The sequence below is a fragment of the Pelecanus crispus genome, chromosome 21 (genome assembly GCF_030463565.1).
Source record: "Pelecanus crispus isolate bPelCri1 chromosome 21, bPelCri1.pri, whole genome shotgun sequence".
Classification (NCBI taxonomy): Eukaryota; Metazoa; Chordata; class Aves; order Pelecaniformes; family Pelecanidae; genus Pelecanus; species Pelecanus crispus.
This window is the reverse complement of record NC_134663.1, coordinates 6172251-6197318: the sequence shown is the minus strand read 5'-3', so window position 1 is coordinate 6197318 and position 25068 is coordinate 6172251. Positions and strand designations below refer to the sequence as shown.

General features: G+C 67.3%; 3 protein-coding genes across 3 annotated transcripts; 2 read left to right on the top strand and 1 right to left on the bottom strand.

The window, feature by feature from the left end:
• Positions 1–648: 648 nt before the first annotated feature.
• GGCX (gamma-glutamyl carboxylase) lies at positions 649–10527 on the bottom strand. The gene is made up of 13 exons (XM_075724215.1): positions 10369–10527; positions 8883–9048; positions 7172–7250; positions 6981–7087; positions 4468–4631; positions 4063–4328; positions 2176–2307; positions 1929–2080; positions 1661–1830; positions 1428–1558; positions 1202–1349; positions 921–1116; positions 649–820 (listed from the first exon to the last, which is right to left on the bottom strand). Exons 1-13 carry the CDS (start codon positions 10517–10519, stop codon positions 649–651), a joined length of 2034 nt encoding a protein of 677 aa, XP_075580330.1. The 5' UTR covers positions 10520–10527.
• A 3082-nt stretch (positions 10528–13609) lies between these two features.
• VAMP8 (vesicle associated membrane protein 8) lies at positions 13610–15679 on the top strand. Its single transcript, XM_075724214.1, has 2 exons — positions 13610–13798; positions 15524–15679. The coding sequence occupies exons 1-2, from the start codon at positions 13610–13612 to the stop codon at positions 15665–15667; spliced, it is 333 nt and encodes a 110-aa protein (XP_075580329.1). The 3' UTR covers positions 15668–15679.
• Positions 15680–16906: 1227 nt separating this feature from the next.
• LOC142595594 (vesicle-associated membrane protein 5-like) lies at positions 16907–23719 on the top strand. Its single transcript, XM_075724213.1, has 3 exons — positions 16907–16975; positions 20527–20658; positions 23504–23719. Exons 1-3 carry the CDS (start codon positions 16907–16909, stop codon positions 23717–23719), a joined length of 417 nt encoding a protein of 138 aa, XP_075580328.1.
• Positions 23720–25068: the final 1349 nt, after the last annotated feature.

Genomic DNA, 25068 nt, shown 5'->3' with positions numbered 1-25068 from the left:
GAGGGATTTGGCCCTTCATACTTGAACGTTTTTTGTTTTTTTTTTTTTCTAGCGGTGTATTTATTGTGTGCTGAGGCGCGGGGCGTGAGTACAGAGAAGCCCCCGGGCTCAGACGGCAGCTCTTGATTTTCCCGAAAGCCCCCCCCCAGCACCTTCACCCCTCTCCAGCCGCCTTTCCCCCGCCCCAGGGAGGCCGAGATGGCCTCCGAATCGGGGTGAAAAAGGGGGAAATCGGGTTTATTGACGGAGGGGGGGAGAAGGGGGCAGGCAGATGCTGGGGCTGCTCGGCCCCGGGGACCGTGGCGCATTTGGCCGGTGTGGTACAGAGAAGCCGGCTTGTTTACCTGCCCGGCCCGGGGGGGCCGTGCCCCCAGGAGTGCCTCGGGGGGGTGGGGGTGATGGTGGGGGGCTTTCTCTCTCTCTCTCTCTTTTTTTTTTTTTTTTTTTTCCTTCCTTTTTAATATTTTTCTGGAGGTTTTAGTACATTTGTTTCGATTTCACCAATTCCAAAAAAAAAAAAAAAAAGAAAAAAAAAAGAAACTAAAATCTCAATAAAAGTGCTGGGTTCAAACCGTACCTGCCTCAACCTGTCCCCCTTCAGGGGAAACTTGAAGCGCGGGGTGGGCTTAAAAAAAAAACAAATTGAGTTTATTTGGGGGTGCTCAGAGCTCGGGGCCCCCCCCGGCCCTCTCCGCCGCTCTCGGGCCGCGCGTCCTCTTCCTCGCCGCGCCAGTTGGCGAAGGCCACCTCCTGCGCCAGCTGCTGCAGCGGCGGCCGGCCCAGCGCCAGGTTGCGGAGGGAGATGCAGGTCATCAGGGCGCTGCGGGGATTTGGGGGGGGTCAGTAATGGAAGGGGAGGGGAAAAAAAAAATGGGAGCGGGGGGGGGGGGGGGGGGAAGGTGATTTGGGGGGGGGCTCACCTGCGGCGGAAGAGGTAGAATTTCTTGCGGAGGAAGCGGTGGAGGCGTTGGGCCAGGCTGGCCTCCCGCCGCCGGCTCTGCTCCTCCAGCCGCCGCTGCCGCCGCAGGAACGCCGTCACCACCGGGTCGGCCGCGATCCCCGGCGCCAGCGGCTCCCCCAGGATGGGCCGCAGCTCGGGGGGCAGCGGCTCCTTCTCTGCGGGGATGGGACGGGAGGGGGTGAGCCTTGAGAGTGGGGGGGGGGGGTCCCCGAAAAAGCACACCCCGACCCCGGTGCTCACCGGTGCCGTTGCGCACCCGCTCCCGCAGCTCCTGCAGCCGCGTCAGGTTGCGCTCCAGCGCCAGCGCCGTGGTGTTGACGTAGAGGTACATGTAGCAGGAGGGCTCCGCCGACACCGTGTGCACTTTGTGGTACTGCCCCGCCGGCAGCTGCACCGGGGGGGGCTGTCAGCACCCTTTGGGGACCCCCCTAAACCCTCCTCGCTGTCCCCCCCCCCGGGCCCTCACCTGCATCCCCTCGCCCTCCCGCAGCGAGCGGTTGTGCTGCTGCTCCACCAGCTCCACCAGCACCTCTCCCCGCAGCACCCGCAGGCTGGTGTTACCCAGGTCCTCGCTGACAAAATTCTCCAGGTGCAGGCCTGGAAAACAAAAAAAACCAAAAAACAAAAAGGGGGTGCAGCTCCCCCCCCCCCCCCCCAAGGTGGGCGTCCACCCCCTGGGGTGCCCCGCAAGCCCCGTACCGGGGAAATCGGCGATGAAGACGGCGTCCGTGTGTCCGTCCAGCCGGCTCTCCAGCTCCTGCAGCCGCTCGCGCCAAGGCGACAGCTCCAGCAGCAGCGGCAGCAGCCAGGGCGTGGGGCTCCACGGGGACCACGGCGCCCGCACCAAATCCACCCGCGGGTCCACCAGCCTGCGGGCAGCGGGGCCGTCAGCACCCCCGTGTGCCCCCCCCACCAAAATCTGAGTGGGTGGGTGGGTGGGTGTCCGCGTTTCCCCCCCACCCCAAACCTTTGCTGGAAGCGGTCGTTGATGGAGACCCAGATGTCGAAGTAGATTTGGGGCTGGGAGACGTTGTAGCGGGGCAGGAGGTGGCTCAGGCAGGTCGAGTATTGCTTCAGCATGTCGGCGTGGTCCTTCCAGCGCCGGCTCTGCGTGAACACCTACCCGGGGCGGGCGTCCCCCGGCTGGGTCGGGGACGGGGACACCCCCCAACCCTCCAATGTCCCCCCCGCCCCGCCCCGGGGTCCCCGCTCACCCCCGGTTTGAGGTAGCCCACCTCCCCGGTGAGCCCATCCCGGTAGGTGATCTTGACGTGCTGGTGGAAGCGGGAGTGGACCATCATGTCCCAGGAGTAGCCGTAGAGGCCGTTGGTCCAGTTGTTGTAGCCCTGGGGGGGGGGGGGGGACACACAAAGGGACAGCGGTGTCCCCCACCCCACGGGGACGAGGGGACGGGGACCCCTCTATTGTCCCCATCCCCTGCGTGAGCCCCCTCCCGCGGCCGTGCCCACCCCAGGCCTTACCCCTGTGCACCCAGGTCCTCTCACCTCCCCTGTGTCCCCCCCCCCCCCAAAATACCCCCCGACATCCCCCAAAATGCTTTCAAATAGCCTGATCTCCCCTAAAATGCCCTCACATCCCAAAAAATTCCCTGTCCCCAAGAATGTCCCCATCTCCCCCAAAATGCCCCCAGGTCCCCAGAAATACCCCCCCCCCCATCTCCCCCAAAATGCCCTCACATTCCCCCCAAAATACTCCGCATCTCCCCAAAAATGTCCCCCATCTCCCCAAAATACCATCTCCCCAAAAATGCCCTGTCCCCAAAAATAACCCCCTCATGTCCCAAAATGCCCTCACAATCCCCCCAAAATGCCCCCATCTCCCGCCAAACACCCCCCCGCATCCCCCAAAATGCCCCCATGTACCCCAAAATGCCCCCCCACATCCCCCAAAATACTCATCTCCCCCGAAATGCCCTCACATCCCCAGAAATGCCCCCTCGTCCCCCCAAATGCCCCCGTCTCTCCCAAAAAGCCCCCCACATACCCCAAAATGCCCTCACATCCCCTAAAACGCCCCATCTCCCCCAAAACGCCCCCCACATCCCCCAAAATGCCCCCCACGTACCCCAAAATGCCCCCCTCATCCCCCAAAATGCCCCCACATCCCCCAAAATGCCCTCACATCCTCTAAAACGCCCCCCACATCCCCCAAAATGCCCCCCACATCCCCAAAAATACCCATCTCCCCCAAAATGCCCTCACATCCCCAGAAATGCCCCCCTCGTCCCCCAAAATGCCCCCACATACCCCAAAATGCCCTCCTCATCCCCCAAAATACCCATCTCCCCCAAAATGCCCTCACATCCCCAGAAATGCCCCCCTCGTCCCCCCAAATGCCCCCCACATACCCCAAAACGCCCTCACATCCCCTAAAATGCCCCCACATCCCCCAAAACGCCCCCACACCCCCAAAAATACCCATCTCCCCCAAAATGCCCTCACATCCCCAGAAATGCCCCCCTCGTCCCCCCAAATGCCCCCCACATACCCCAAAACACCCTCACATCCCCTAAAACGCCCCCATCTCCCCCCAAACGCCCCGCACATCCCCCAAAATGCCCCCATGTACCCCAAAATGCCCCCCTCATCCCCCAAAATGCCCCCCACGTACCCCAAAATGCCCCCCTCATCCCCCAAAATGCCCCCCTCATCCCCCAAAACACCCTCACATCCCCTAAAACGCCCCCATCTCCCCCCAAACGCCCCGCACATCCCCCAAAATGCCCCTATGTACCCCAAAATGCCCCCCTCATCCCCCAAAACGCCCTCACATCCTCTAAAACGCCCCCCACATCCCCCAAAATGCCCCCCACATCCCCCAAAATACCCATCTCCCCCAAAATGCCCTCACATCCCCAGAAATGCCCCCCTCATCCCCCAAAACGCCCTCACATCCTCTAAAACGCCCCCCACATCCCCCAAAATGCCCCCCACATCCCCCAAAATGCCCTCACATCCCCAGAAATGCCCCCCTCGTCCCCCCAAATGCCCCCCACATACCCCAAAACGCCCCCCACATACCCCAAAACGCCCCCATCTCCCCCAAAATGCCCCCCTCGCGCCCCCCCCCCCCCCCCCCACCTGGGTGATGAAGTGGGAGTAGGGCAGGAAGAGCTGCTCCAGCACGTAGAGGAGGGTGAAGGCGGCGGCCAGATGCTGGCGAGGCCGAAGGCCCCCCCCGCCCCGCGCCCCTCGCCCCCCGTAGTGGCAGTCGGGGCTGCGGCGGGGGGGGCGGGCGCTGGGCAGCACCCACCGCAGGCAGCGCGGGCAGCGGGCGCAGAGGCGCCGGGGCCAGGCCGGGTGGCAGAAGAGGCCGCTGCTGGCCAGCATGGCGTAGGGGAACATGCCTGGGGGGGGGCACCGCACCCCTCAGGACCCCCCCCGGCACCCCCCGGCCGGCGGGGACGGCGTCCGGGTGCCCCCCGCCCCGTTTCGGGGCGAGGCGGTGGGGAAGGGGAGCCGCGGCGCCCGTCGGCGGCGTCTCACCGATGCTGAAGAGCTGGGAGTTCATGCAGTGGAAGTAGGTGACGAAGAGGAGGGCGAGGGGCCGCGTGGCGTCGAAGAAGAGGAGGAAGCCGGCGGAGAGGTCGAGCGCCAGCCCCCCGCCGTGCACCACCAGCAGGCTGGTCAGCTCCTCCGACAGCACCAGCCTGCGCCGCCAGCCTTCCTCAGCCTCGCCACGCGCCCTCTTCATCCTCGCCCCGGCACCCTCTTCATCCTCGCCCTGTCCCTGGCACCCTCTTCATCCTTGCCCCGGCACCCTCTTCATCCTCGCCCCGGCACCCTCTTCATCCTCGCCCCGGCACCCTCTTCATCCTTGCCCCGGCACCCTCTTCATCCTCGCCCCGTCCCTGGCACCCTCTTCATCCTTGCCCCGGCACCCTCTTCATCCTCGCCCTGTCCCTGGCACCCTCTTCATCCTCGCCCCGGCACCCTCTTCATCCTCGCCCCGGCACCCTCTTCATCCTCGCCCTGTCCCTGGCACCCTCTTCATCCTCGCCCCGGCACCCTCTTCATCCTTGCCCCGGCACCCTCTTCATCCTCGCCCCGGCACCCTCTTCATCCTCGCCCCGGCACCCTCTTCATCCTTGCCCCGGCACCCTCTTCATCCTCGCCCCGTCCCTGGCACCCTCTTCATCCTTGCCCCGGCACCCTCTTCATCCTCGCCCTGTCCCTGGCACCCTCTTCATCCTCGCCCCGGCACCCTCTTCATCCTTGCCCCGGCACCCTCTTCATCCTCGCCCCGGCACCCTCTTCATCCTCGCCCCAGCACCCTCTTCATCCTTGCCCCGGCACCCTCTTCATCCTCACCCCGTCCCTGGCACCCTCTTCATCCTTGCCCCGGCACCCTCTTCATCATCGCCCTGTCCCTGGCACCCTCTTCATCCTTGCCCCGGCACCCTCTTCATCCTCGCCCCGGCACCCTCTTCATCCTCGCCCCGGCACCCTCTTCATCCTTGCCCCGGCACCCTCTTCATCCTCACCCCGTCCCTGGCACCCTCTTCATCCTTGCCCCGGCACCCTCTTCATCCTCGCCCCGTCCCTGCGCCGCCAGCCTTCCTCAGCCTCGCCACGCGCCCTCTTCATCCTCGCCCCGGCATCCTCTTCATCCTCGCCCCGGCACCCTCTTCATCCTTGCCCCGGCACCCTCTTCATCCTCGCCCCGGCACCCTCTTCATCCTTGCCCCGGCACCCTCTTCATCCTCACCCCGTCCCTGGCACCCTCTTCATCCTCGCCCCGTCCCTGGCACCCTCTTCATCCTCGCCCTGGCACCCTCTTCATCCTCGCCCCGTCCCTGGCACCCTCTTCATCCTCGCCCCGGCACCCTCTTCATCCTCGCCCCGTCCCTGGCACCCTCTTCATCCTCGCCCCGGCACCCTCTTCATCCTTGCCCCGGCACCCTCTTCATCCTCGCCCCGTCCCTGGCACCCTCTTCATCCTTGCCCCGGCACCCTCTTCATCCTCGCCCCGTCCCTGGCACCCTCTTCATCCTCGCCCCGGCACCCTCTTCATCCTTGCCCCGGCACCCTCTTCATCCTCGCCCCGTCCCTGGCACCCTCTTCATCCTTGCCCCGGCACCCTCTTCATCCTCGCCCCGTCCCTGGCACCCTCTTCATCCTCGCCCCGGCACCCTCTTCATCCTCACCCCGTCCCTGGCACCCTCAGCCTCACCTGGCACCGGCACCCTCCTCAGCTCGCACCCGCACCTTCCTCATCCTCACCCCAGTCCCTGGCAACCTCCTCATCCTCACCTGTCACCCTCCTCAGCCTCACCCCAGCACCATCCTCACCCCATCCCTGTCACCCTCCTCATCCTCACCCCGTGCCCTCCTCACCCTTGCACCCACACCATCATCCTCACCCCATCCCTGTCACCCTCCTCAGCTCGCACCCGCACCTTCCTCATCCTCACCCCATCACCCTCCTCAGCTTCGCCACACACCAGCAACTTCCTCAGCCTCACCCCATCCCTGTCACCCTCCTCATCCTCACCCTGTGCCCTCCTCACCCTTGCACCCACACCTTCATCATCCTCACCCCATCCCTGTCACCCTCCTCAGCCTCGCCACACACCAGCACCTTCCTCAGCCTCACCCCAGCACTGTCACCCTCCTCAGCCTCACCCTGTGCCCTTCCTCATCCTCACCCCATGCCCTCCTCACCCTTGCACCCACACCTTCATCATCCTCACTCCATCCCTGTCACCCTCCTCAGCCTCACCCAGCACTGCTACCCTCCTCAGCCTCACCCGTCACCTTCCTCAGACTCACCCCAATCCCTGGCACCCTCCTCATCCTCACCCCATCACCTTCCTCAGCCTCACCACACACCGGCACCTTCCTCATCCTCACCCCAGCACCCTCCTCATCCTCACCCAACCCGTCACCCTCCTCAGCTCGCAACCGCACCTTCCTCATCCTCACCCCGGCACCCTCCTCATCCTCACCCAGCACCCTCCTCATCCTCGCCCCATCCCCGTCCCCCTCCTCATCCTCACCTGAAGGGCGCGAAGAGCCAGTGGCGCGCCAGGGAGCTCATGGAGTAGCCGCCCACCCAGTCGGCGTCCAGCTTCTTCAGCCCCGCGATGAAGTAGACGATGAAGATCTGGGGGGGGGGAGAAAGAGGAGGAGGAAGGGGTGAGGGGGGTGGGGGGTGGTCCCGGCGGGGCGGCGGGGCGGGGGGGCCCACCTGGGCGCGCAGCAGGGCGTAGTTCCACAGCGGCACGTGCGCGTTCCTCTTCTGGGGACGGAAGAGCCCGTCCAGGGAGCTGCGGGGACGCGGCAGGGACGCGGCGGTGACCGGGCTGCTCCCGCCCCGCCGACAGCGCCGCGGGGGGCACGGTGCCACCGCCCCGCGGGGACAGCGGTGCCGTGAGGGACAGCGGGGCCTGTGCCACCCCACGGGGACCCACACGTGGGGGACCCCGGTGCTTCAGGGGACACCGGGCCCTCTGCCACCCCTTGGGGACCCACACGTGGGGGACCCCGGTGCTTCGGGGGACACTGGGCCCTGTGCCACCCCTTGGGGACCCACACGTGGGGGACCCCGGTGCTTTGGGGGACACCGGGCCCTCTGCCACCCCACGGGGACCCACACGTGGGGGACCCCGGTGCTTTGGGGGACACCGGGCCCTCTGCCACCCCTTGGGGACCCACACGTGGGGGACCCCGGTGCTTTGGGGGACACCGGGCCCTGTGCCACCCCACGGGGACCCTGGGGCCATCCTCAACCCACGGGGACCCCGGTGACACTGAGGACCCCAGGGCCTTTGTCAACCCGTGGGGACCCCCAGCCAAGGGGACTCTGGTGCCATGGGGACACCGGGCCCTGTGCCACCCCACGGGGACCCACACGTGGGGGACCCCGGTGCTTTGGGGGACACCGGGCCCTCTGCCACCCCTTGGGGACCCTGGGGCCATCCTCAACCCACGGGGACCCCGGTGACACCGAGGATCCCAGGGCCTTTGTCAACCCGTGGGGACCCCCAGCCAAGGGGACTCTGGTGCTGTGGGGACACCGGGCCCTGTGCCACCCCTTGGGGACCCACACATGGGGGACCCCGGTGCTTCGGGGGACACCGGGCCCTGTGCCACCCCACGGGGACCCACACGTGGGGGACCCCGGTGCTTTGGGGGACACCGGGCCCTCTGCCACCCCTTGGGGACCCACACGTGGGGGACCCCGGTGCTTTGGGGGACACCGGGCCCTCTGCCACCCCACGGGGACCCACACGTGGGGGACCCCGGTGCTTTGGGGGACACCGGGCCCTCTGCCACCCCACGGGGACCCACACGTGGGGGACCCCGGTGCTTTGGGGGACACCGGGCCCTGTGCCACCCCACGGGGACCCACACGTGGGGGACCCCGGTGCTTTGGGGGACACCGGGCCCTCTGCCACCCCTTGGGGACCCACACGTGGGGGACCCCGGTGCTTTGGGGGACACCGGGCCCTGTGCCACCCCACGGGGACCCTGGGGCCATCCTCAACCCACGGGGACCCTGGTGACACTGAGGACCCCAGGGCCTTTGTCAACCCGTGGGGACCCCCAGCCAAGGGGACCCTGGTGCCGTGGGGACACCAGGCCCTGTGCCACCCCTTGGGGACCCACACATGGGGGACCCCGGTACTTTGGGGGACACCGGGCCCTCTGCCACCCCTTGGGGACCCACACGTGGGGGACCCCGGTGCTTTGGGGGACACCGGGCCCTGTGCCACCCCTTGGGGACCCACACGTGGGGGACCCCGGTACTTTGGGGGACACCGGGCCCTGTGCCACCCCTTGGGGACCCACAGCCGGGGGACCCCGGTGCCACCCGTCAGCCCCCCACGGGCTCCGCCCTGCCTTGGAGAGCCCCGAGGACGCCCCGGGGCACCGGTGGTGCCGGTGCCGGTGCTCACGCGTAGCGGTCGGCGCCCAGCAGCGCCAGCTGGAAGGCCAGGAGCCCGTAGAGGTAGGAGTGGTTGTTCCAGGAGGTCTTGTCCAGCAGCAGCAGGTACCAGTAGGGCCCCAGGAAGGCGACGCAGCTCAGGCGGTAGCAGCACCCCACCATGATGCCCAGCGCCCCTGCGGCACCGCAGCCCTGCTGCCACCGGCACCGCCACCGGTGCCCGGCCTCGCCCTGGCCCCGTCCCCCGTCCCAGCGCCCATCCCCGTGCTCATCCCGCTTGGCCACGCCGGCAGCCGTGCCGGGGACCGTCCCGGTGCCACCCCTCGCCTGTCCCCTTCCTTCCCCGGTTTCCCTCCCGGTGCCTGTACCCGGGCCCATCCCCTCCGTGCGTCCTTCCCAGTGCCATCCCTGTGCCCCTTCCCATCCCAGTGCCATCCCTGTGCCCCTTCCCATCCCAGTGCCCGTCCCTGTGCCGGTGCCACTCCCCGCATCTGAGCCCCAGTGCCATCCCAGTGCCTGTCCCCACATCCATCCTGGTCCCAGTGCCATCCCTGTGCCTGTCCCCACCCCAGTGCCTGTCCCAGTCCCATCCCTGTGCCCCTTCCCATCCCAGTGCCACTCCCTGTCCCCATCCAGCTCCCAGTGCCACTCCAGTGCCGTCCCCACCCCAGTGCCTGTCCCCAACCCACTCCCAGTCCCATCCCTGTCCCCATCCCAGTGCCACTCCCCATGTCCATCCCAGTCCCAGTGCCATCCCAGTGCCTGTCCCCATCCCTGTGCCTGTCCCCATCCCAGTGCCACTCCCCATGTCCATCCCGCTCCCAGTGCTGTCCCAGTGCCTGTCCCCATCCCTGTGCCTGTCCTCATCCCACTCCCAGTCCCATTCCTGTGCCCCTTCCCATCCCAGTGCCTGTCCCCATCCCTGTCCCAGTGCCTGTCCCCATCCCAGTGCCTGTCCCCATCCCAGTGCCACTCCCCATGTCCACCCCAGTCCCAGTGCCTGCACCCATCCCTGTCCCAGTCCCATCCCTGTGCCTGTCCCCATCCCAGTGCCACTCCCTGTCCCCATCCCGCTCCCAGTGCCACTCCAGTGCCGTCCCCACCCCAGTGCCTGTCCCCATCCCAGTGCCTGTCCCCATCCCTGTCCCAGTGCCATCCCTGTGCCTGTCCCCATCCCAGTGCCACTCCCCATGTCCATCCCAGTCCCAGTGCCTGCCCCCATCCCTGTCCCAGTCCCATCCCTGTCCCCATGCCCATCCCAGTCCCACTCCCTGTCCCCATCCCGCTCCCAGTGCCACTCCAGTGCCGTCCCCACCCCAGTGCCTGTCCCCATCCCAGTGCCTGCCCCCATCCCTGTCCCAGTCCCACCCCTGTGCCCCTTCCTGCCCCAGTACCGCTCTGTGCATCCATCCCAGCGCCATCCCTGTCCCCACGCCCATCCCAGTGCCATCCCTGTCCCCGTCCCACCCGCAGTGCTGCCCAGAGCGTGCCGGTACCCAGGAACATGACGCTGTAGAGCAGGTACATCCAGTCGAGGGGCAGCGGCCGCAGGAAGGGCAGCAGCGGGAAGCGGCAGACCTCCAGCCCGTCCAGGAAGCGCTGCTCCAGCTGCGCCAGGCCGCGCTCCTGGGGCACGTCCAGCGCCATCAGCAGCCCTGCGGGCAGCGGGCAGCGGGCACTGACCCCCACCCCGCCAGACCTCCGCCCGGACCTTTGCCCCGTGCCGACGTGGCTGCGGCCCCGCGGCCCCGCGCCTGCCGCCCCCCCGAGCGCCTGGGGCACCCTGAATGCTGGGGGCCCCTCCAAACCCCTGGGTCCCCCCCTGAACCCCTGGGTCCCCCCCAAATGCTTGGGACACCCCCAAAATGCCTGGGTCCCTCCCAAATGCCTGGGTCCCCCCCCGAGCGCTTGGGTCCCCCCTGAACCCCTGGGTCCCCCCCAAATGCTTGGGACACCCCCAAAATGCCTGGGTCCCTCCCAAATGCCTGGGTCCCCCCCTGAGCGCTTGGGTCCCCCCTGAACCCCTGGGTCCCCCCCAAATGCCTGGGGCCCCCTGAATGCCGGGGTCCCCCCCAAACACCTGGGTCCCCCCCTGAACCCCTGCGTCCCCCCCCAAACACCTGTGCTCCCCCAGATACCTGGGTCCCCCCAAAACGCCTGGGTCCCCCCCAAATGCCTGGGTCCCCCCCTGAGCACTTGGGTCCCCCCTGAACCCCTGGGTCCCCCCAAATGCCTGGGTCCCCCCTCAGATGCTGGGGACCCCCCAACCGCCTGGGACCCCCCCGAATGCTTGGGCCACCCCCAAATGCCTGGGTCCCTCCTGAGCGCTTGGGTCCCCCCTGAACCCCTGGGTCCCCCCGAATACCTGGGGCCCCCCCAAATGCCTGGGGCCCCCCCAAATGCCTGGGGCCCCCCCCAATGCCTGGGGCCCCCCCAGATGCCGGGGTCCCCCCCCAGATGCCGGGGTCCCCCCAGCCGCCTGGCCCCCCCGGCCCCCCCTGGGTCCCCCCCCCAGATGCCGGGGCCCCCCCGGCCCTCACCGAAGGCGGCCCGGAAGGCCCCGAGCGCGGCGGGGTCGGCGGGCCGGTGCAGCAGCCGGACGAGGCGGTGCCACCGCGCCAGCTCCCGCAGCTCGAAGCCCAGCAGGCGCCGGGCCAGGCTGGTACCGGTACCGCCACCGCCACCGCCACCGGCACCGGGCTCCGCGGGGCCGGGGGGGCCCGGGGGCCGCCCCGCCGCCTCCCCCCGCTCCCGCCGCCTCCGCCGCGCCGGCCCTGCAGCGGGGTCAGAGGTCAGAGGTCACAGCGCACCGAGCGCCCCCCCCCCCCCCCCCCCCGCCCCGGCCCGTACCCTCCGCCGCCGCCGCCGCCGCCGCCGCCATCGCCACGGCCCCGCCCCCTGCCGCTACGTCCCGCCACGTCACGGGGCGCGGCCGCCAATCGCCGCCGCCCAGGGGCGGGGGGGCGCGCGCCTCAAACCCCCCCCCCAGCCCCTCTCACCCCCTGACCCCCCCCCCCCCTCACCCCTGACCCCGCCGCGACCCCTGACCCCGCTGCCAGCCCCCGGCCCCGCCGCGACCTCTGACCCCGCCCGCCGCCCCCGCCGCTCCCGGAAGCTCCCGGCCGGGCGGGGTCGGGGGCGGCGGCAGCGGAGCGGAGCGGAGCGGTGGGGCCGGGGGGCTCGGGGGGTCCGGGGGGCTCGGGGGAGCCTACGGGGGGGTCCGGGGTGCGTATGGGGGGCTCTGGGGTGCGTATGGGGGGTCCGGGGTGCGTATGGGGGGGTCCGGGGTGCGTATGGGGGGTCCGGGGAGCCTATGGGGGGGTCCGGGGTGCGTATGGGGGGGTCCGGGGTGCGTATGGGGGGCTCTGGGGTGCGTATGGGGGGTCCGGGGAGCCTATGGGGGGGTCCGGGGAGCCTATGGGGGGGTCCGGGGTGCGTATGGGGGGGTCCGGGGTGTGTATGGGGGCTCTGGGGAGCCTAGGGGGGGGTCCGGGGTGCGTATGGGGGGGTCCAGGGTGCGTATGGGGGCTCCGGGGTGCGTATGGGGGGGTCCAGGGTGCATACGGGGGCTCTGGGGTGTGTATGGGGGGTCCGGGGAGCCTATGGGGGGGTCCGGGGTGTGTATGGGGGGCTCTGGGGTGCATATGAGGGCTCTAGGGAGCGTATGGGGGGGTCCAGGGTGCATACGGGGGCTCTGGGGTGCGTATGGGGGGGTCCAGGGTGCATACGGGGGCTCTGGGGTGTGTATGGGGGGGTCCGAGGAGCCTATGGGGGGCTCTGGGGTGCGTATGGGGGGCTCTGGGGTGCGTATGGGGGGGTCCGGGGTGCATATGGGGTACCTATGGGGGCTCTGGGGCGCCTATGGAGGCTCCGGGGTGCGTATGGGGCACCTATGGGGTGCCTACAAGGGCTCTGGGGTGCCTATGGGGTCTTTGGGGTACATATGAGCTCCCTATGGGGCACTTGGGGGGTGCCCAGAGTGCCTATGGGGGGCCTGGGGGACATATGGGGTCATTATGGGGTGCTTGGGGGGTGCCTGTAGGGTGCCCATGGGGTGCCTGGCAGGTGCTTGAGGTGCCTATGGGGTGCCTATGGGGTGTTCAGGGTGCTTCTGGGGTGCTTTGGGGGTGTACATGGGGTGCCTATAGGGTGCTGGAGGAAATGCCCAGGGTGCCTATGGGGTGCTTGGCGGGTGCTTGGGTGGATGTGGGGTGTCTCTGGGGTGCCCGGGGTGCCTATAGGGTGCTTGGGGAAGTGCCTGGGCTGCATATGGGGTGCTTGGGGTGGACATGGGGCACCTATGGGGCACTCAGGGCACCTTCAGGGTGCTTGGGGGGTGCATATGGGATGCTTGAGGTGCTGGGGGGGTGCCCAGGGGTGCCTATTGGGTGCTTGGGGTGCCTATAGGGTGCTTAGGGAAGTGCCCGGGCATCATATAGGGTGCTTGGCAGGTGCTTGGGGTGGATATGGGGTGGATATGGGGTGCCTGGGGGGGGCTGGGGTGCCTACGGGGTGCACAGGGGGTGTACAGGGGGTGCCTATGGAGTACAGGGGGTGCTGGGGGGGTGCCTGGGGTCAAGGTGGGGCACTGGGGGGGTGCGCCTAGGGTATATGTGGGGTGCCTATAGGGTGCTGGGGGGTATATGGGGTGGTGGAGGGTGCTGGGGGCCCTATAGGGTGCTGGGGGGGAACCGACTGCCCACCCTAACACCTGCCCCATGGCAGCAGGCCGGCAGCATGGCGGCCGACGTGGCGGCGGGCAGCGCGGCGGCGGGCAGCGCGGCGGCGGGCAGCGAGCGCGTGCGGACGCTGCAGCAGGAGGTGGAAGGCGTCAAAACCATCATGAGCCAGAACGTGGAGCGGATCCTGGCGCGGGGCGAGAACCTGGAGCAGCTCCACAGCAAGAGCCAGGACCTGGAGGCCACCGTGAGGGCACGGGGTCACCGGGGTGGCAATGGGGTCCCCAGGGTGGGCACAGGGCTTCTGAGGTGGCACGGGGTCCCCAAGTTGGGCACGGGATCCCCAAGTTGGGCACGGGGATCCTGAGGTGGCACAAGGTCCCCAGGGTGGCCACAAGGTCCCCGAATTGACTGCAGGGTCCCCAGGGTGGGCACAGGGTCCCCAGGGCGCGTACGGGGTCCCCAGGGGGGCACCGGGGCCTGGAGGTGGGTGCGGGGTCCCAAAGGGGGTGCAGGGTCCTGTGGGTGGCACCAGGTCCCTGGGTGGGTGTGGGTCCCCGGGGGAGGGGGCACAGGGTCCCCAAAGTGGGCACAGGGTCCCCGAGTTTGGACACAGGGGTCCTGAAGTGACACAGGGTACCCGAGGTGGCCACAGGGTCCCCAGGGTGAGTATGGGGTCCCCGAGTTGGACACAGGGCTCCTGAGGTGCCACAGGGTCCCCAGGGGGGGTATGGGGTCCCCAAGGTGGGCACAGGGGTCCTGAGGTGGCCACAGGGTCCCCAGGGGGGGTATGGGGTCCCCCAGTTGGACACAGGGGTCCTGAGGTGACACAGGGTCCCCAGGGGGGGTATGGGGTCCCCAAGGTGGGCACAGGGGTCCTGAGGTGGCCACAGGGTCCCCAGGGGGGGTATGGGGTCCCCCAGTTGGACACAGGGGTCCTGAGGTGGCCACAGGGTCCCCAGGGGGGTATGGGGTCCCCGAGTTGGACACAGGGCTCCTGAGGTGACACAGGGTCCCCAGGGGGGTATGGGGTCCCCGAGTTGGACACAGGGCTCCTGAGGTGACACAGGGTCCCCAGGGGGGTATGGGGTCCCCAAGGTGGGCACAGGGGTCCTGAGGTGGCCACAGGGTCCCCAGGGGGGGTATGGGGTCCCCCAGTTGGACACAGGGGTCCTGAGGTGGCCACAGGGTCCCCAGGGGGGTATGGGGTCCCCGAGTTGGACACAGGGCTCCTGAGGTGACACAGGGTCCCCGGGGGGGTATGGGGTCCCCAAGGTGGGCACAGGGGTCCTGAGGTGGCCACAGGGTCCCCAGGGGGGGTATGGGGTCCCCGAGTTGCACACAGGGGTCCTGAGGTGGCCACAGGGTCCCCAGGGGGGGTATGGGGTCCCCGAGTTGGACACAGGGCTCCTGAGGTGACACAGGGTCCCCGGGGGGGTATGGGGTCCCCGAGTTTGGACACAGGGGTCCTGAGGTGCCACAGGGTCCCCAGGGGGGGGTATGGGGTCCCTGAGTTGCACACAGGGGTCCTGAGGTGCCACAGGGTCCCCAGGGGGGGTATGGGGTCCCCAAGGTGGGCACAGGGCTCCTGAGGTGCCACAGGGTCCCCAGGGGGGGTATGGGGTCCCCGAGTTTGGACACAGGGGTCCTGAGGTGCCACAGGGTCCCCAGGGGGGGTATGGGGTCCCCGAGTTTGGACACAGGGGTCCTGAGGTGGCCACAGGGTCCCCAGGGGGGGTATGGGGTCCCCGAGTTGGACACAGGGTCCCCAGGGGGGGTATGGGGTCCCCAGGGTGGGCACAGGGGTCCTGAGGTGCCACAGGGTCCCCAGGGGGGGCACCGGGTCCCTAATTGGGCACGAGGTGCTCGGGGTGGCCACAGGGTCCCTGGGTGTCCCCAAGGGTGGCATCGGGGGTCCCCAGGGTTGCAGGGGGGTCCCCGTGCCCCCCCCTCCTGAGCGGCATCCCCGCAGTCGGAGCACTTCAAGACGACGTCGCGGCAGATGGCCCGCCGGTACTGGTGGAAGAACGTGAAGCTGCTCCTCATCCTCGGCCTCGTGGGCGCCATCATCCTCATCCTCATCATCCTCCTGGCCACCGGCGTCATCCCCACCTAGAGCCCCCGCATACCCCCGAATACAGCGGCCACGAGCGTGCGGGTGTGGGGGTCTCTGGGGGTCTCTGTGGGGGTCTTGTGGGGGTCTGCGGGGGTGGGGGGTGCGTGAGCGCGGGGCGGGGGGACCCCCGGACCCCGTGGGGCCGGGGCGGGGGAGCGGTGCCCGGCGGGCGGCTGGCACCGGGGAACAAAGGGCGCAGTGTGGTGGCACCGCCGCCCCGGCACGGCCTGCGCGGGGGGCGTGGGGGGCCCGGGGGGGGACACGGGGGGAACCCACGCCTGGGGGGCCGTGGGGACACGGGGGTCCCCAGCAACCTGTTTGTGGAGGGTCCTGGGGGGACATGGGGGTCCCAGGGGTGGGGGGACGTAGGGGTCCCTGGGGACACACACGCCTGGGAGCTGTGGGGACACGGGGGTCCCCGGGGGGACATTTGTGCAGGGTCCTGGGGGGACATGGGGGTCCCAGGGGACCCAGGGGACGATGACACGGGGGTCCCAGGGGACACCCACGCCTGGGGGGCTGTGGGGACACGGGGGTCCCCGGGGAGACATTTGTGGAGGGTCCTGGGGGGACATGGGGGTCCCAGGGGACCTGGGGACACACACATGGGGGTCCCAGGGGACACCCACGCCTGGGGGGCTGTGGGGACACGGGGGTCCCTGGGGGGACATGGGGGTCCCAGGGGACCCAGGGGACGATGACACGGGGGTCCCAGGGGACACCCACGCCTGGGGAGCTGTGGGGACACAGGGGTCCCCGGGGGGACATTTGTGGAGGGTCCTGGGGGGACATGGGGGTCCCAGGGGACCTGGGGACACACACATGGGGGTCCCAGGGGACACCCACGCCTGGGGGGCTGTGGGGACACGGGGGTCCCCGGGGAGACATTTGTGGAGGGTCCTGGGGGGACATGGGGGTCCCAGGGGTGGGGGGACGTAGGGGTCCCTGGGGACACACACGCCTGGGAGCTGTGGGGACACGGGGGTCCCCGGGGGGACATTTGTGGAGGGTCCTGGGGGGACATGGGGGTCCCAGGGGACCCAGGGGACGATGACACGGGGGTCCCAGGGGACACCCACGCCTGGGGAGCTGTGGGGACACGGGGGTCCCCGGGGAGACATTTGTGGAGGGTCCTGGGGGGACATGGGGGTCCCAGGGGACCTGGGGACACACACATGGGGGTCCCAGGGGACACCCACGCCTGGGGGGCTGTGGGGACACGGGGGTCCCTGGGGGGACATGGGGGTCCCAGGGGACCCAGGGGACGATGACACGGGGGTCCCAGGGGACACCCACGCCTGGGGAGCTGTGGGGACACGGGGGTCCCCGGGGAGACATTTGTGGAGGGTCCTGGGGGGACATGGGGGTCCCAGGGGACCTGGGGACACACACATGGGGGTCCCAGGGGACACCCACGCCTGGGGGGCTGTGGGGACACGGGGGTCCCCGGGGAGACATTTGTGGAGGGTCCTGGGGGGACATGGGGGTCCCAGGGGTGGGGGGACGTAGGGGTCCCTGGGGACACACACGCCTGGGAGCTGTGGGGACACGGGGGTCCCCGGGGGGACATTTGTGGAGGGTCCTGGGGGGACATGGGGGTCCCAGGGGACCCAGGGGACGATGACACGGGGGTCCCAGGGGACACCCACGCCTGGGGGGCTGTGGGGACACGGGGGTCCCCGGGGGGACATTTGTGGAGGGTCCTGGGGGGACATGGGGGTCCCAGGGGACCCAGGGGACGATGACACGGGGGTCCCAGAGGACCCCGGGGGGGGGGGGTTTGGGGTCCTGGGGGCCCCACACGTACAGGGCTGTGGGGACCCGGGGGTGGGACCCGCCTGGGGGAGCCGTGTCTGGGGGCGCGGGGGTCCCGCACCGGGGGTCCCTGGGGACACCCACGCCGGGGGCAGCGGGGCCGGGGGTCCCCGGGGAGGGGACAGCGGGGGGGGGGGGGGGGGGGGGGGCGGTCCCGGGGGTGCCCGGGGAGGGGACAGCGGCGGGGGGCGGTCCCGGTGCCGCCCGCCGGGGGCGGCCGCTGGGCCCGGGGCGGGGCAGGGAGCGGGAGCTCCGGTACCGGTACCGGCCCCGGGCACGGCGGGACCATGGTGAGCGCCGGGGGCTGCGCCGCCGCTTTCGCTTTCGCTTCCCGGGGGGGGCGGAGCCGGGGCGGGGGGGACCCGGGATCCCCCCGGGGTTTGGGGACCCCCCCCGGGGTTTGGGGACCCCCCCGGTCCCGCTCCGCTCCCCCGGGCTCTTCCTGGGGGCGGGGGGGACGCGGACCCGCCGGGGGGGGGGGGGGGGCCCGTGTGGGACTTTCCGTGTCCCCGTCCCGGGACCCCCGCGTGTCCCAGCCCCGTCCCCACGCCCCCGGGTCCTTCTGGGCTCCTGTCCCCGTGTGCCCCCTCCTCGCTGCGCCCGTGTCCCCCCGGTGCCACCTCCCTGGGTGCCCCCGGTCCCCGTCTGCCCCCTCCCCACGGTCCCCATGTGCCCCCGGTCCCCGTGTGCCCCCTCCTCAGAGCACCCTTGTCCCCCGGGTCCCCATGCGCCCCCTCCTCAGAGCGCCCTTGTCCCCCGGTCCCCTTGTCCCCCGGGTCCCCATGTGCCCCCTCCTCAGAGCACCCTTGTCCCCCGGGTCCCCATGTGCCCCCTCCTCAGAGCACCCTTGTCCCCATGTCCCCCTTGTCCCCACGGTCCCCATGTGCCCCCTCCTCAGAGCACCCTTGTCCCCTGGGTCCCCATGTGCCCCCTCCTCAGAGCACCCTTGTCCCCATATCCCCACGGTCCCCATGCGCCCCCTCCTCAGAGCACCCTTGTCCCCTTGTCCCCACGGTCCCCATGCGCCCCCTCCTCAGAGCACCCTTGTCCCCATATCCCCACGGTCCCCATGCGCCCCCTCCTCAGAGCACCCTTGTCCCCATATCCCCACGGTCCCCATGTGCCCCCTCCTCAGAGCACCCTTGTCCCCATGTCCCCCTGGTCCCCACGGTCCCCATGTGCCCCCTCCTCAGAGCACCCTTGTCCCCCGGTCCCCTTGTCCCCACGGTCCCCATGTGCCCCCTCCTCAGAGCACCCTTGTCCCCTGGGTCCCCATGTGCCCCCTCCTCAGAGCACCCTTGTCCCCTGGGTCCCCATGTGCCCCCTCCTCAGAGCACCCTTGTCCCCATATCCCCACGGTCCCCATGCGCCCCCTCCTCAGAGCACCCTTGTCCCCTTGTCCCCACGGTCCCCATGCGCCCCCTCCTCAGAGCACCCTTGTCCCCATATCCCCACGGTCCCCATGCGCCCCCTCCTCAGAGCACCCTTGTCCCCATATCCCCACGGTCCCCATGTGCCCCCTCCTCAGAGCACCCTTGTCCCCATGTCCCCCTGGTCCCCACGGTCCCCATGTGCCCCCTCCTCAGAGCACCCTTGTCCCCCGGTCCCCTTGTCCCCACGGTCCCCATGTGCCCCCTCCTCAGAGCACCCTTGTCCCCTGGGTCCCCATGTGCCCCCTCCTCAGAGCACCCTTGTCCCCATATCCCCACGGTCCCCATGCGCCCCCTCCTCAGAGCACCCTTGTCCCCTTGTCCCCACGGTCCCCATGCGCCCCCTCCTCAGAGCACCCTTGTCCCCATGTGCCCCCGGTCCCCAAGCGCCCCCTCCTCAGAGCACCCTTGTCCCCTGGGTCCCCATGCGCCCCCTCCTCAGAGCACCCTTGTTCCCTGGGTCCCCATGCGCCCCCTCCTCAGAGCACCCTTGTCCCCACGGTCCCCATGCGCCCCCTCCTCAGAGCACCCTTGTCCCCCGGTCCCCTTGTCCCCACGGTCCCCATGTGCCCCCTCCTCAGAGCACCCTTGTCCCCATGTGCCCCCGGTCCCCATGCGCCCCCTCCTCAGAGCACCCTTGTCCCCATGTGCCCCCGGTCCCCGTGTGCCCCCTCCTCAGAGCACCCTTGTCCCCATGTCCCCCTGGTCCCCATGTGCCCCCTCCTCAGAGCACCCTTGTCCCCATGTCCCCCTGGTCCCCATGTGCCCCCTCCTCAGAGCACCCTTGTCCCCCTGGTCCCCATGTGCCCCCTCCTCAGAGCACCCTTGTCCCCATATCCCCACGGTCCCCATGTGCCCCCTCCTCAGAGCACCCTTGTCCCCCTGGTCCCCATGTGCCCCCTCCTCAGAGCACCCTTGTCCCCATGTCCCCACGGTCCCCATGTGCCCCCTCCTCAGAGCACCCTTGTCCCTGTGGTGCCCCTTCCCTGGGCCACCCTTGTCCCCCCGGTCCCCATGTGCCCCCTCCTCACAGTCCCCGTGTCCCCACACTCCCCATGTCCCCAAAGTCCCCATGTGCCCCCTCCTCACAATCCCCGTGTCCCCATGGTCCCCCTATGTCCCCACGTCTTCCCTGTTGTGTCCTTGTCCCCATGGTCCCCGTGTCCTCATGGTCCCCATGTGCCCCCTCCCCACACTCCCCGTGTCCCCATGGTCCCCGTGTCCCCAAAGTCCCCAAGTGCCCCTTCCCCACAGCGCCCACGTCCCCGTGGTCCCCACACACCCACGTCCCTGTGGTCCCCCTTCCCCGCGGTGCCCACGTCCCCGGGGCGCCCGTGTCCCCACACGTGTCCCCTCCGCGTGTCCCCTCCCGCGTCCCCACACGTGTCCCCTCCGCGTGTCCCCTCCTGCGTCCCCACACGTGTCCCCTCCTCACGCGTGTCCCCTCCCGCGTCCCCACACGTGTCCCCTCCGCGTGTCCCCTTCCGCGTCCCCGCGTGTCCCCTCCGCGCGCGCGTCCCCTCCCGCGTCCCCACGCGCGTCCCCTCTGCACGCGCGTCCCCACGCGTGTCCCCTCCCGCGTCCCCACGCGTGTCCCCTCCCGCGTGCCCGCAGGCGGGGCTGGCGCGGTGCCAGCGCGAGGCAGAGGAGGTGACGGAGCTGATGAAGCAGAACTTTGCCCGGGCGCTGGAGCGGGACGGGCGCCTCAGCGAGCTCGACAGCCGGGCCCAGGAGCTGTGCGCCATGGTGGGCACCTGCAGGGACCTATAGGGACGTACAGGGACCTATAGGGACGTACAGGGACATACAGGGACCTATAGGGTTGTACAGGGACCTATAGGGACGTACAGGGACATACAGGGACCTATAGGGTCATACAGGGACATACAGGGACCTATAGGGTCGTACAGGGACATACAGGGACCTATAGGGTCATACAGGGACGTACAGGGACCTATAGGGACGTACAGGGACATACAGCCCTGGGGACACACGTGCACACAGAGCCCCAGGGGGACAGTGTAGGGATATACAGCCCCGGAGGGGACACTATAGGGACATATAGCCCTGGGGGGAGACACCGTAGGGACATATAGCCTGGGGGAGACACTATAGGGACATATAGCCTGGGGGGGGACACCATAGAGACATATAGCCCAGGGGGGAGACACTATAGGGACATATAGCCTGGGGGGGACACCATAGGGGCATATAGCCAGGGGTGACACGATAGGGACATACAGCCCTGGGGGACACTATAGGAACATATAGCCCGGGGGGTGGAGCACATCATAGGGACATATAGCCCGGGGGGGACCCTATAGGGACCTATAGCCCGGGGGGGGGGGGCACTATAAAGACTCGCAGCCGCAGGGGACACACCCTATAGGGTCACACAGCCCCAGGGGACACACCCTATAGGGACACACAGCCCTGGGGGGACACTATAGGGACATAGAGCCCGGGGGGGGGCCCTATAGGGACACACAGCCCCAGGGGAGCCCCTATAGGGACACACAGCCCCAGGGGACACACCCTATAGGGACACAGAGCCTCAGGGGACACACCCTATAGGGACATATAGCCCAGGGGACACACCCTATAGGGACACACAGCCCCAGGGGACACACCCTATAGGGACATATAGCCCAGGGGACACACCCTATAGGGACACACAGCCCCAGGGGACACACCCTATAGGGACATATAGCCCAGGGGACACACCCTATAGGGACATATAGCGCAGGGGAGCCCTTATAGGGACACACAGCCCCAGGGGACACACCCTATAGGGACACACAGCCCCAGGGGACACACCCTATAGGGACACACAGCCCAGGGGACACACCCTATAGGGGCACACAGCCCCAGGGGACACACCCTATAGGGACACACAGCCCCAGGGGACACACCCTATAGGGACATATAGCCCAGGGGACACACCCTATAGGGACACACAGCCCCAGGGGACACACCCTATAGGGACATATAGCCCAGGGGACACACCCTATAGGGACACACAGCCCCAGGGGACACACCCTATAGGGACATATAGCCCAGGGGACACACCCTATAGGGACATATAGCGCAGGGGAGCCCTTATAGGGACACACAGCCCCAGGGGACACACCCTATAGGGACACACAGCCCCAGGGGACACACCCTATAGGGACACACAGCCCAGGGGACACACCCTATAGGGGCACACAGCCCCAGGGGACACACCCTATAGGGACACACAGCCCCAGGGGACACACCCTATAGGGACATATAGCCCAGGGGACACACCCTATAGGGACACACAGCCCCAGGGGACACACCCTATAGGGACATATAGCCTCAGGGGACACACCCTATAGGGACACACAGCCCCAGGGGACACACCCTATAGGGACATATAGCCCAGGGGACACACCCTATAGGGACACACAGCCCCAGGGGACACACCCTATAGGGACATATAGCCCAGGGGACACACCCTATAGGGACATATAGCGCAGGGGAGCCCTTATAGGGACACACAGCCCCAGGGGACACACCCTATAGGGACACACAGCCCCAGGGGACACACCCTATAGGGACACACAGCCCAGGGGACACACCCTATAGGGGCACACAGCCCCAGGGGACACACCCTATAGGGACACACAGCCCCAGGGGACACACCCTATAGGGACATATAGCCCAGGGGACACACCCTATAGGGACACACAGCCCCAGGGGACACACCCTATAGGGACATATAGCCTCAGGGGACACACCCTATAGGGACACACAGCCCCAGGGGACACACCCTATAGGGACATATAGCCCAGGGGACACACCCTATAGGGACACACAGCCCCAGGGGACACACCCTATAGGGACATATAGCCCAGGGGACACACCCTATAGGGACATATAGCGCAGGGGAGCCCTTATAGGGACACACAGCCCCAGGGGACACACCCTATAGGGACACACAGCCCCAGGGGACACACCCTATAGGGACACACAGCCCAGGGGACACACCCTATAGGGGCACACAGCCCCAGGGGACACACCCTATAGGGACACACAGCCCCAGGGGACACACCCTATAGGGACATATAGCCTCAGGGGACACACCCTATAGGGACATATAGCCCAGGGGACACACCCTATAGGGACACACAGCCCCAGGGGACACACCCTATAGGGACATATAGCCCAGGGGACACACCCTATAGGGACACACCCTATAGGGACACACAGCCCCAGGGGACACACCCTATAGGGACATATAGCCCAGGGGACACACCCTATAGGGACATATAGCGCAGGGGAGCCCTTATAGGGACACAGAGCCTCAGGGGACACACCCTATAGGGACACACAGCCCCAGGGGACACACCCTATAGGGACATATAGCCCAGGGGACACACCCTATAGGGACACACCCTATAGGGACATATAGCCCAGGGGACACACCCTATAGGGACACACCCTATAGGGACACGCAGCCCAGGGGAGCCCCCATAGGGACACACAGCCGGGGGCACCCCAGGGACAGGGTCCCGTCCCCCGGGCCGTATGGCGGGGGTGACCCCCGGCTCCCATGCTGTCCCCGCAGGGCGAGGCCTTCACCCGCAGCACGCGGGCGGTGGCGCGGCGGCAGCGCGGGGGGCACCGGCGGTGGCGCGCGGCGGCCATCGGCCTCGCCGGCCTCCTCCTCCTCCTCCTCCTGCTCGCCCTGGGCCTGGCCCTGTGGCTGGCGCGGCCCCGCGCCCCCCCCGGCACCCCCGCGCCCCCCCCCAGCGCGCCGGCACCTGGGGAGACCCTACAATAACAAACCAGCGCCACGATCGCCGCAGAGACCCTACGATAAATAAGAAGCAGGATCTCTTTTGGAGCAACCCTACAATAACAAACCAGCAGGATCTGCTTTGGAGAGACCCTACAATAACAAACTTTTGGGATCTGTTTTGGAGAGACCCCACAATAAATAAAAAGCAGGATCTGTTTTGGAGCGACCCTACAATAAATAAGAAGCAGGATCTGTTTTGGAGCGACCCTACAATAACAAACCAGCAGGATCTGTTTTGGAGAGACCCTACAATAAATAAAAAGCAGGATCTGTTTTGGAGCGACCCTACAATAACAAACCAGCAGGATCTGTTTTGGAGCGACCCTACAATAAATAAAAAGCAGGATCTGTTTTGGAGCGACCCTACAATAACAAACCAGCAGGATCTGTTTTGGAGCGACCCTACAATAAATAAAAAGCAGGATCTGTTTTGGAGCGACCCTACAATAACAAACCAGCAGGATCTGTTTTGGAGCGACCCTACAATAAATAAAAAGCAGGATCTGTTTTGGAGCGACCCTACAATAACAAACCAGCAGGATCTGTTTTGGAGCGACCCTACAATAAATAAAAAGCAGGATCTGTTTTGGAGCGACCCTACAATAACAAACCAGCAGGATCTGTTTTGGAGCGACCCTACAATAAATAAAAAGCAGGATCTGCTTTGGAGAGACCCTACAATAAATAAAAAGCAGGATCTGTTTTGGAGCGACCCTACAATAACAAACCAGCAGGATCTGTTTTGGAGCGACCCTACAATAACAAACTTTTGGGATCTGTTTTGGAGCAACCCTACAATAACAAACTTTTGGGATCTGTTTTGGAGCAACCCTACAATAACAAACTTTTGGGATCTATTTTGGAGAGACCCTACAATAAATAAAAAGCAGGATCTCTTTTGGAGTGACCCTACAATAACAAACCAGCGGGATCTGCTTTGGAGTGACCCTACAATAACAAACTATTGGGATCTGTTTTGGGAAGACCTTACAATAACAAACCAGCGGGATCTGCTTTGCGGCGACCCTACAATAACAAACCAGCGAGATGATCTCCAGGGAGACCCTACAATAAATAAGAAGCAGGATCTGTTTTGGGGAGACCCTACAATAACAAACCAGCATGATGATCTCTGGGGAGACCCTACAATAACAAACCAGCGGGGGCTCTTCCAGGGAGACCCTACAATAAATAAGAAGCAGAATTTGTTTTGGAGCAACCCTACAATAACAAGCCAGCGGGATGATCTCTGGGGGAGACCCTACAATAAATAAGCAGTAGGATTTGTTTTGGGGAGACCCTACAATAACAAAAGGACCCAATTCGGTGAG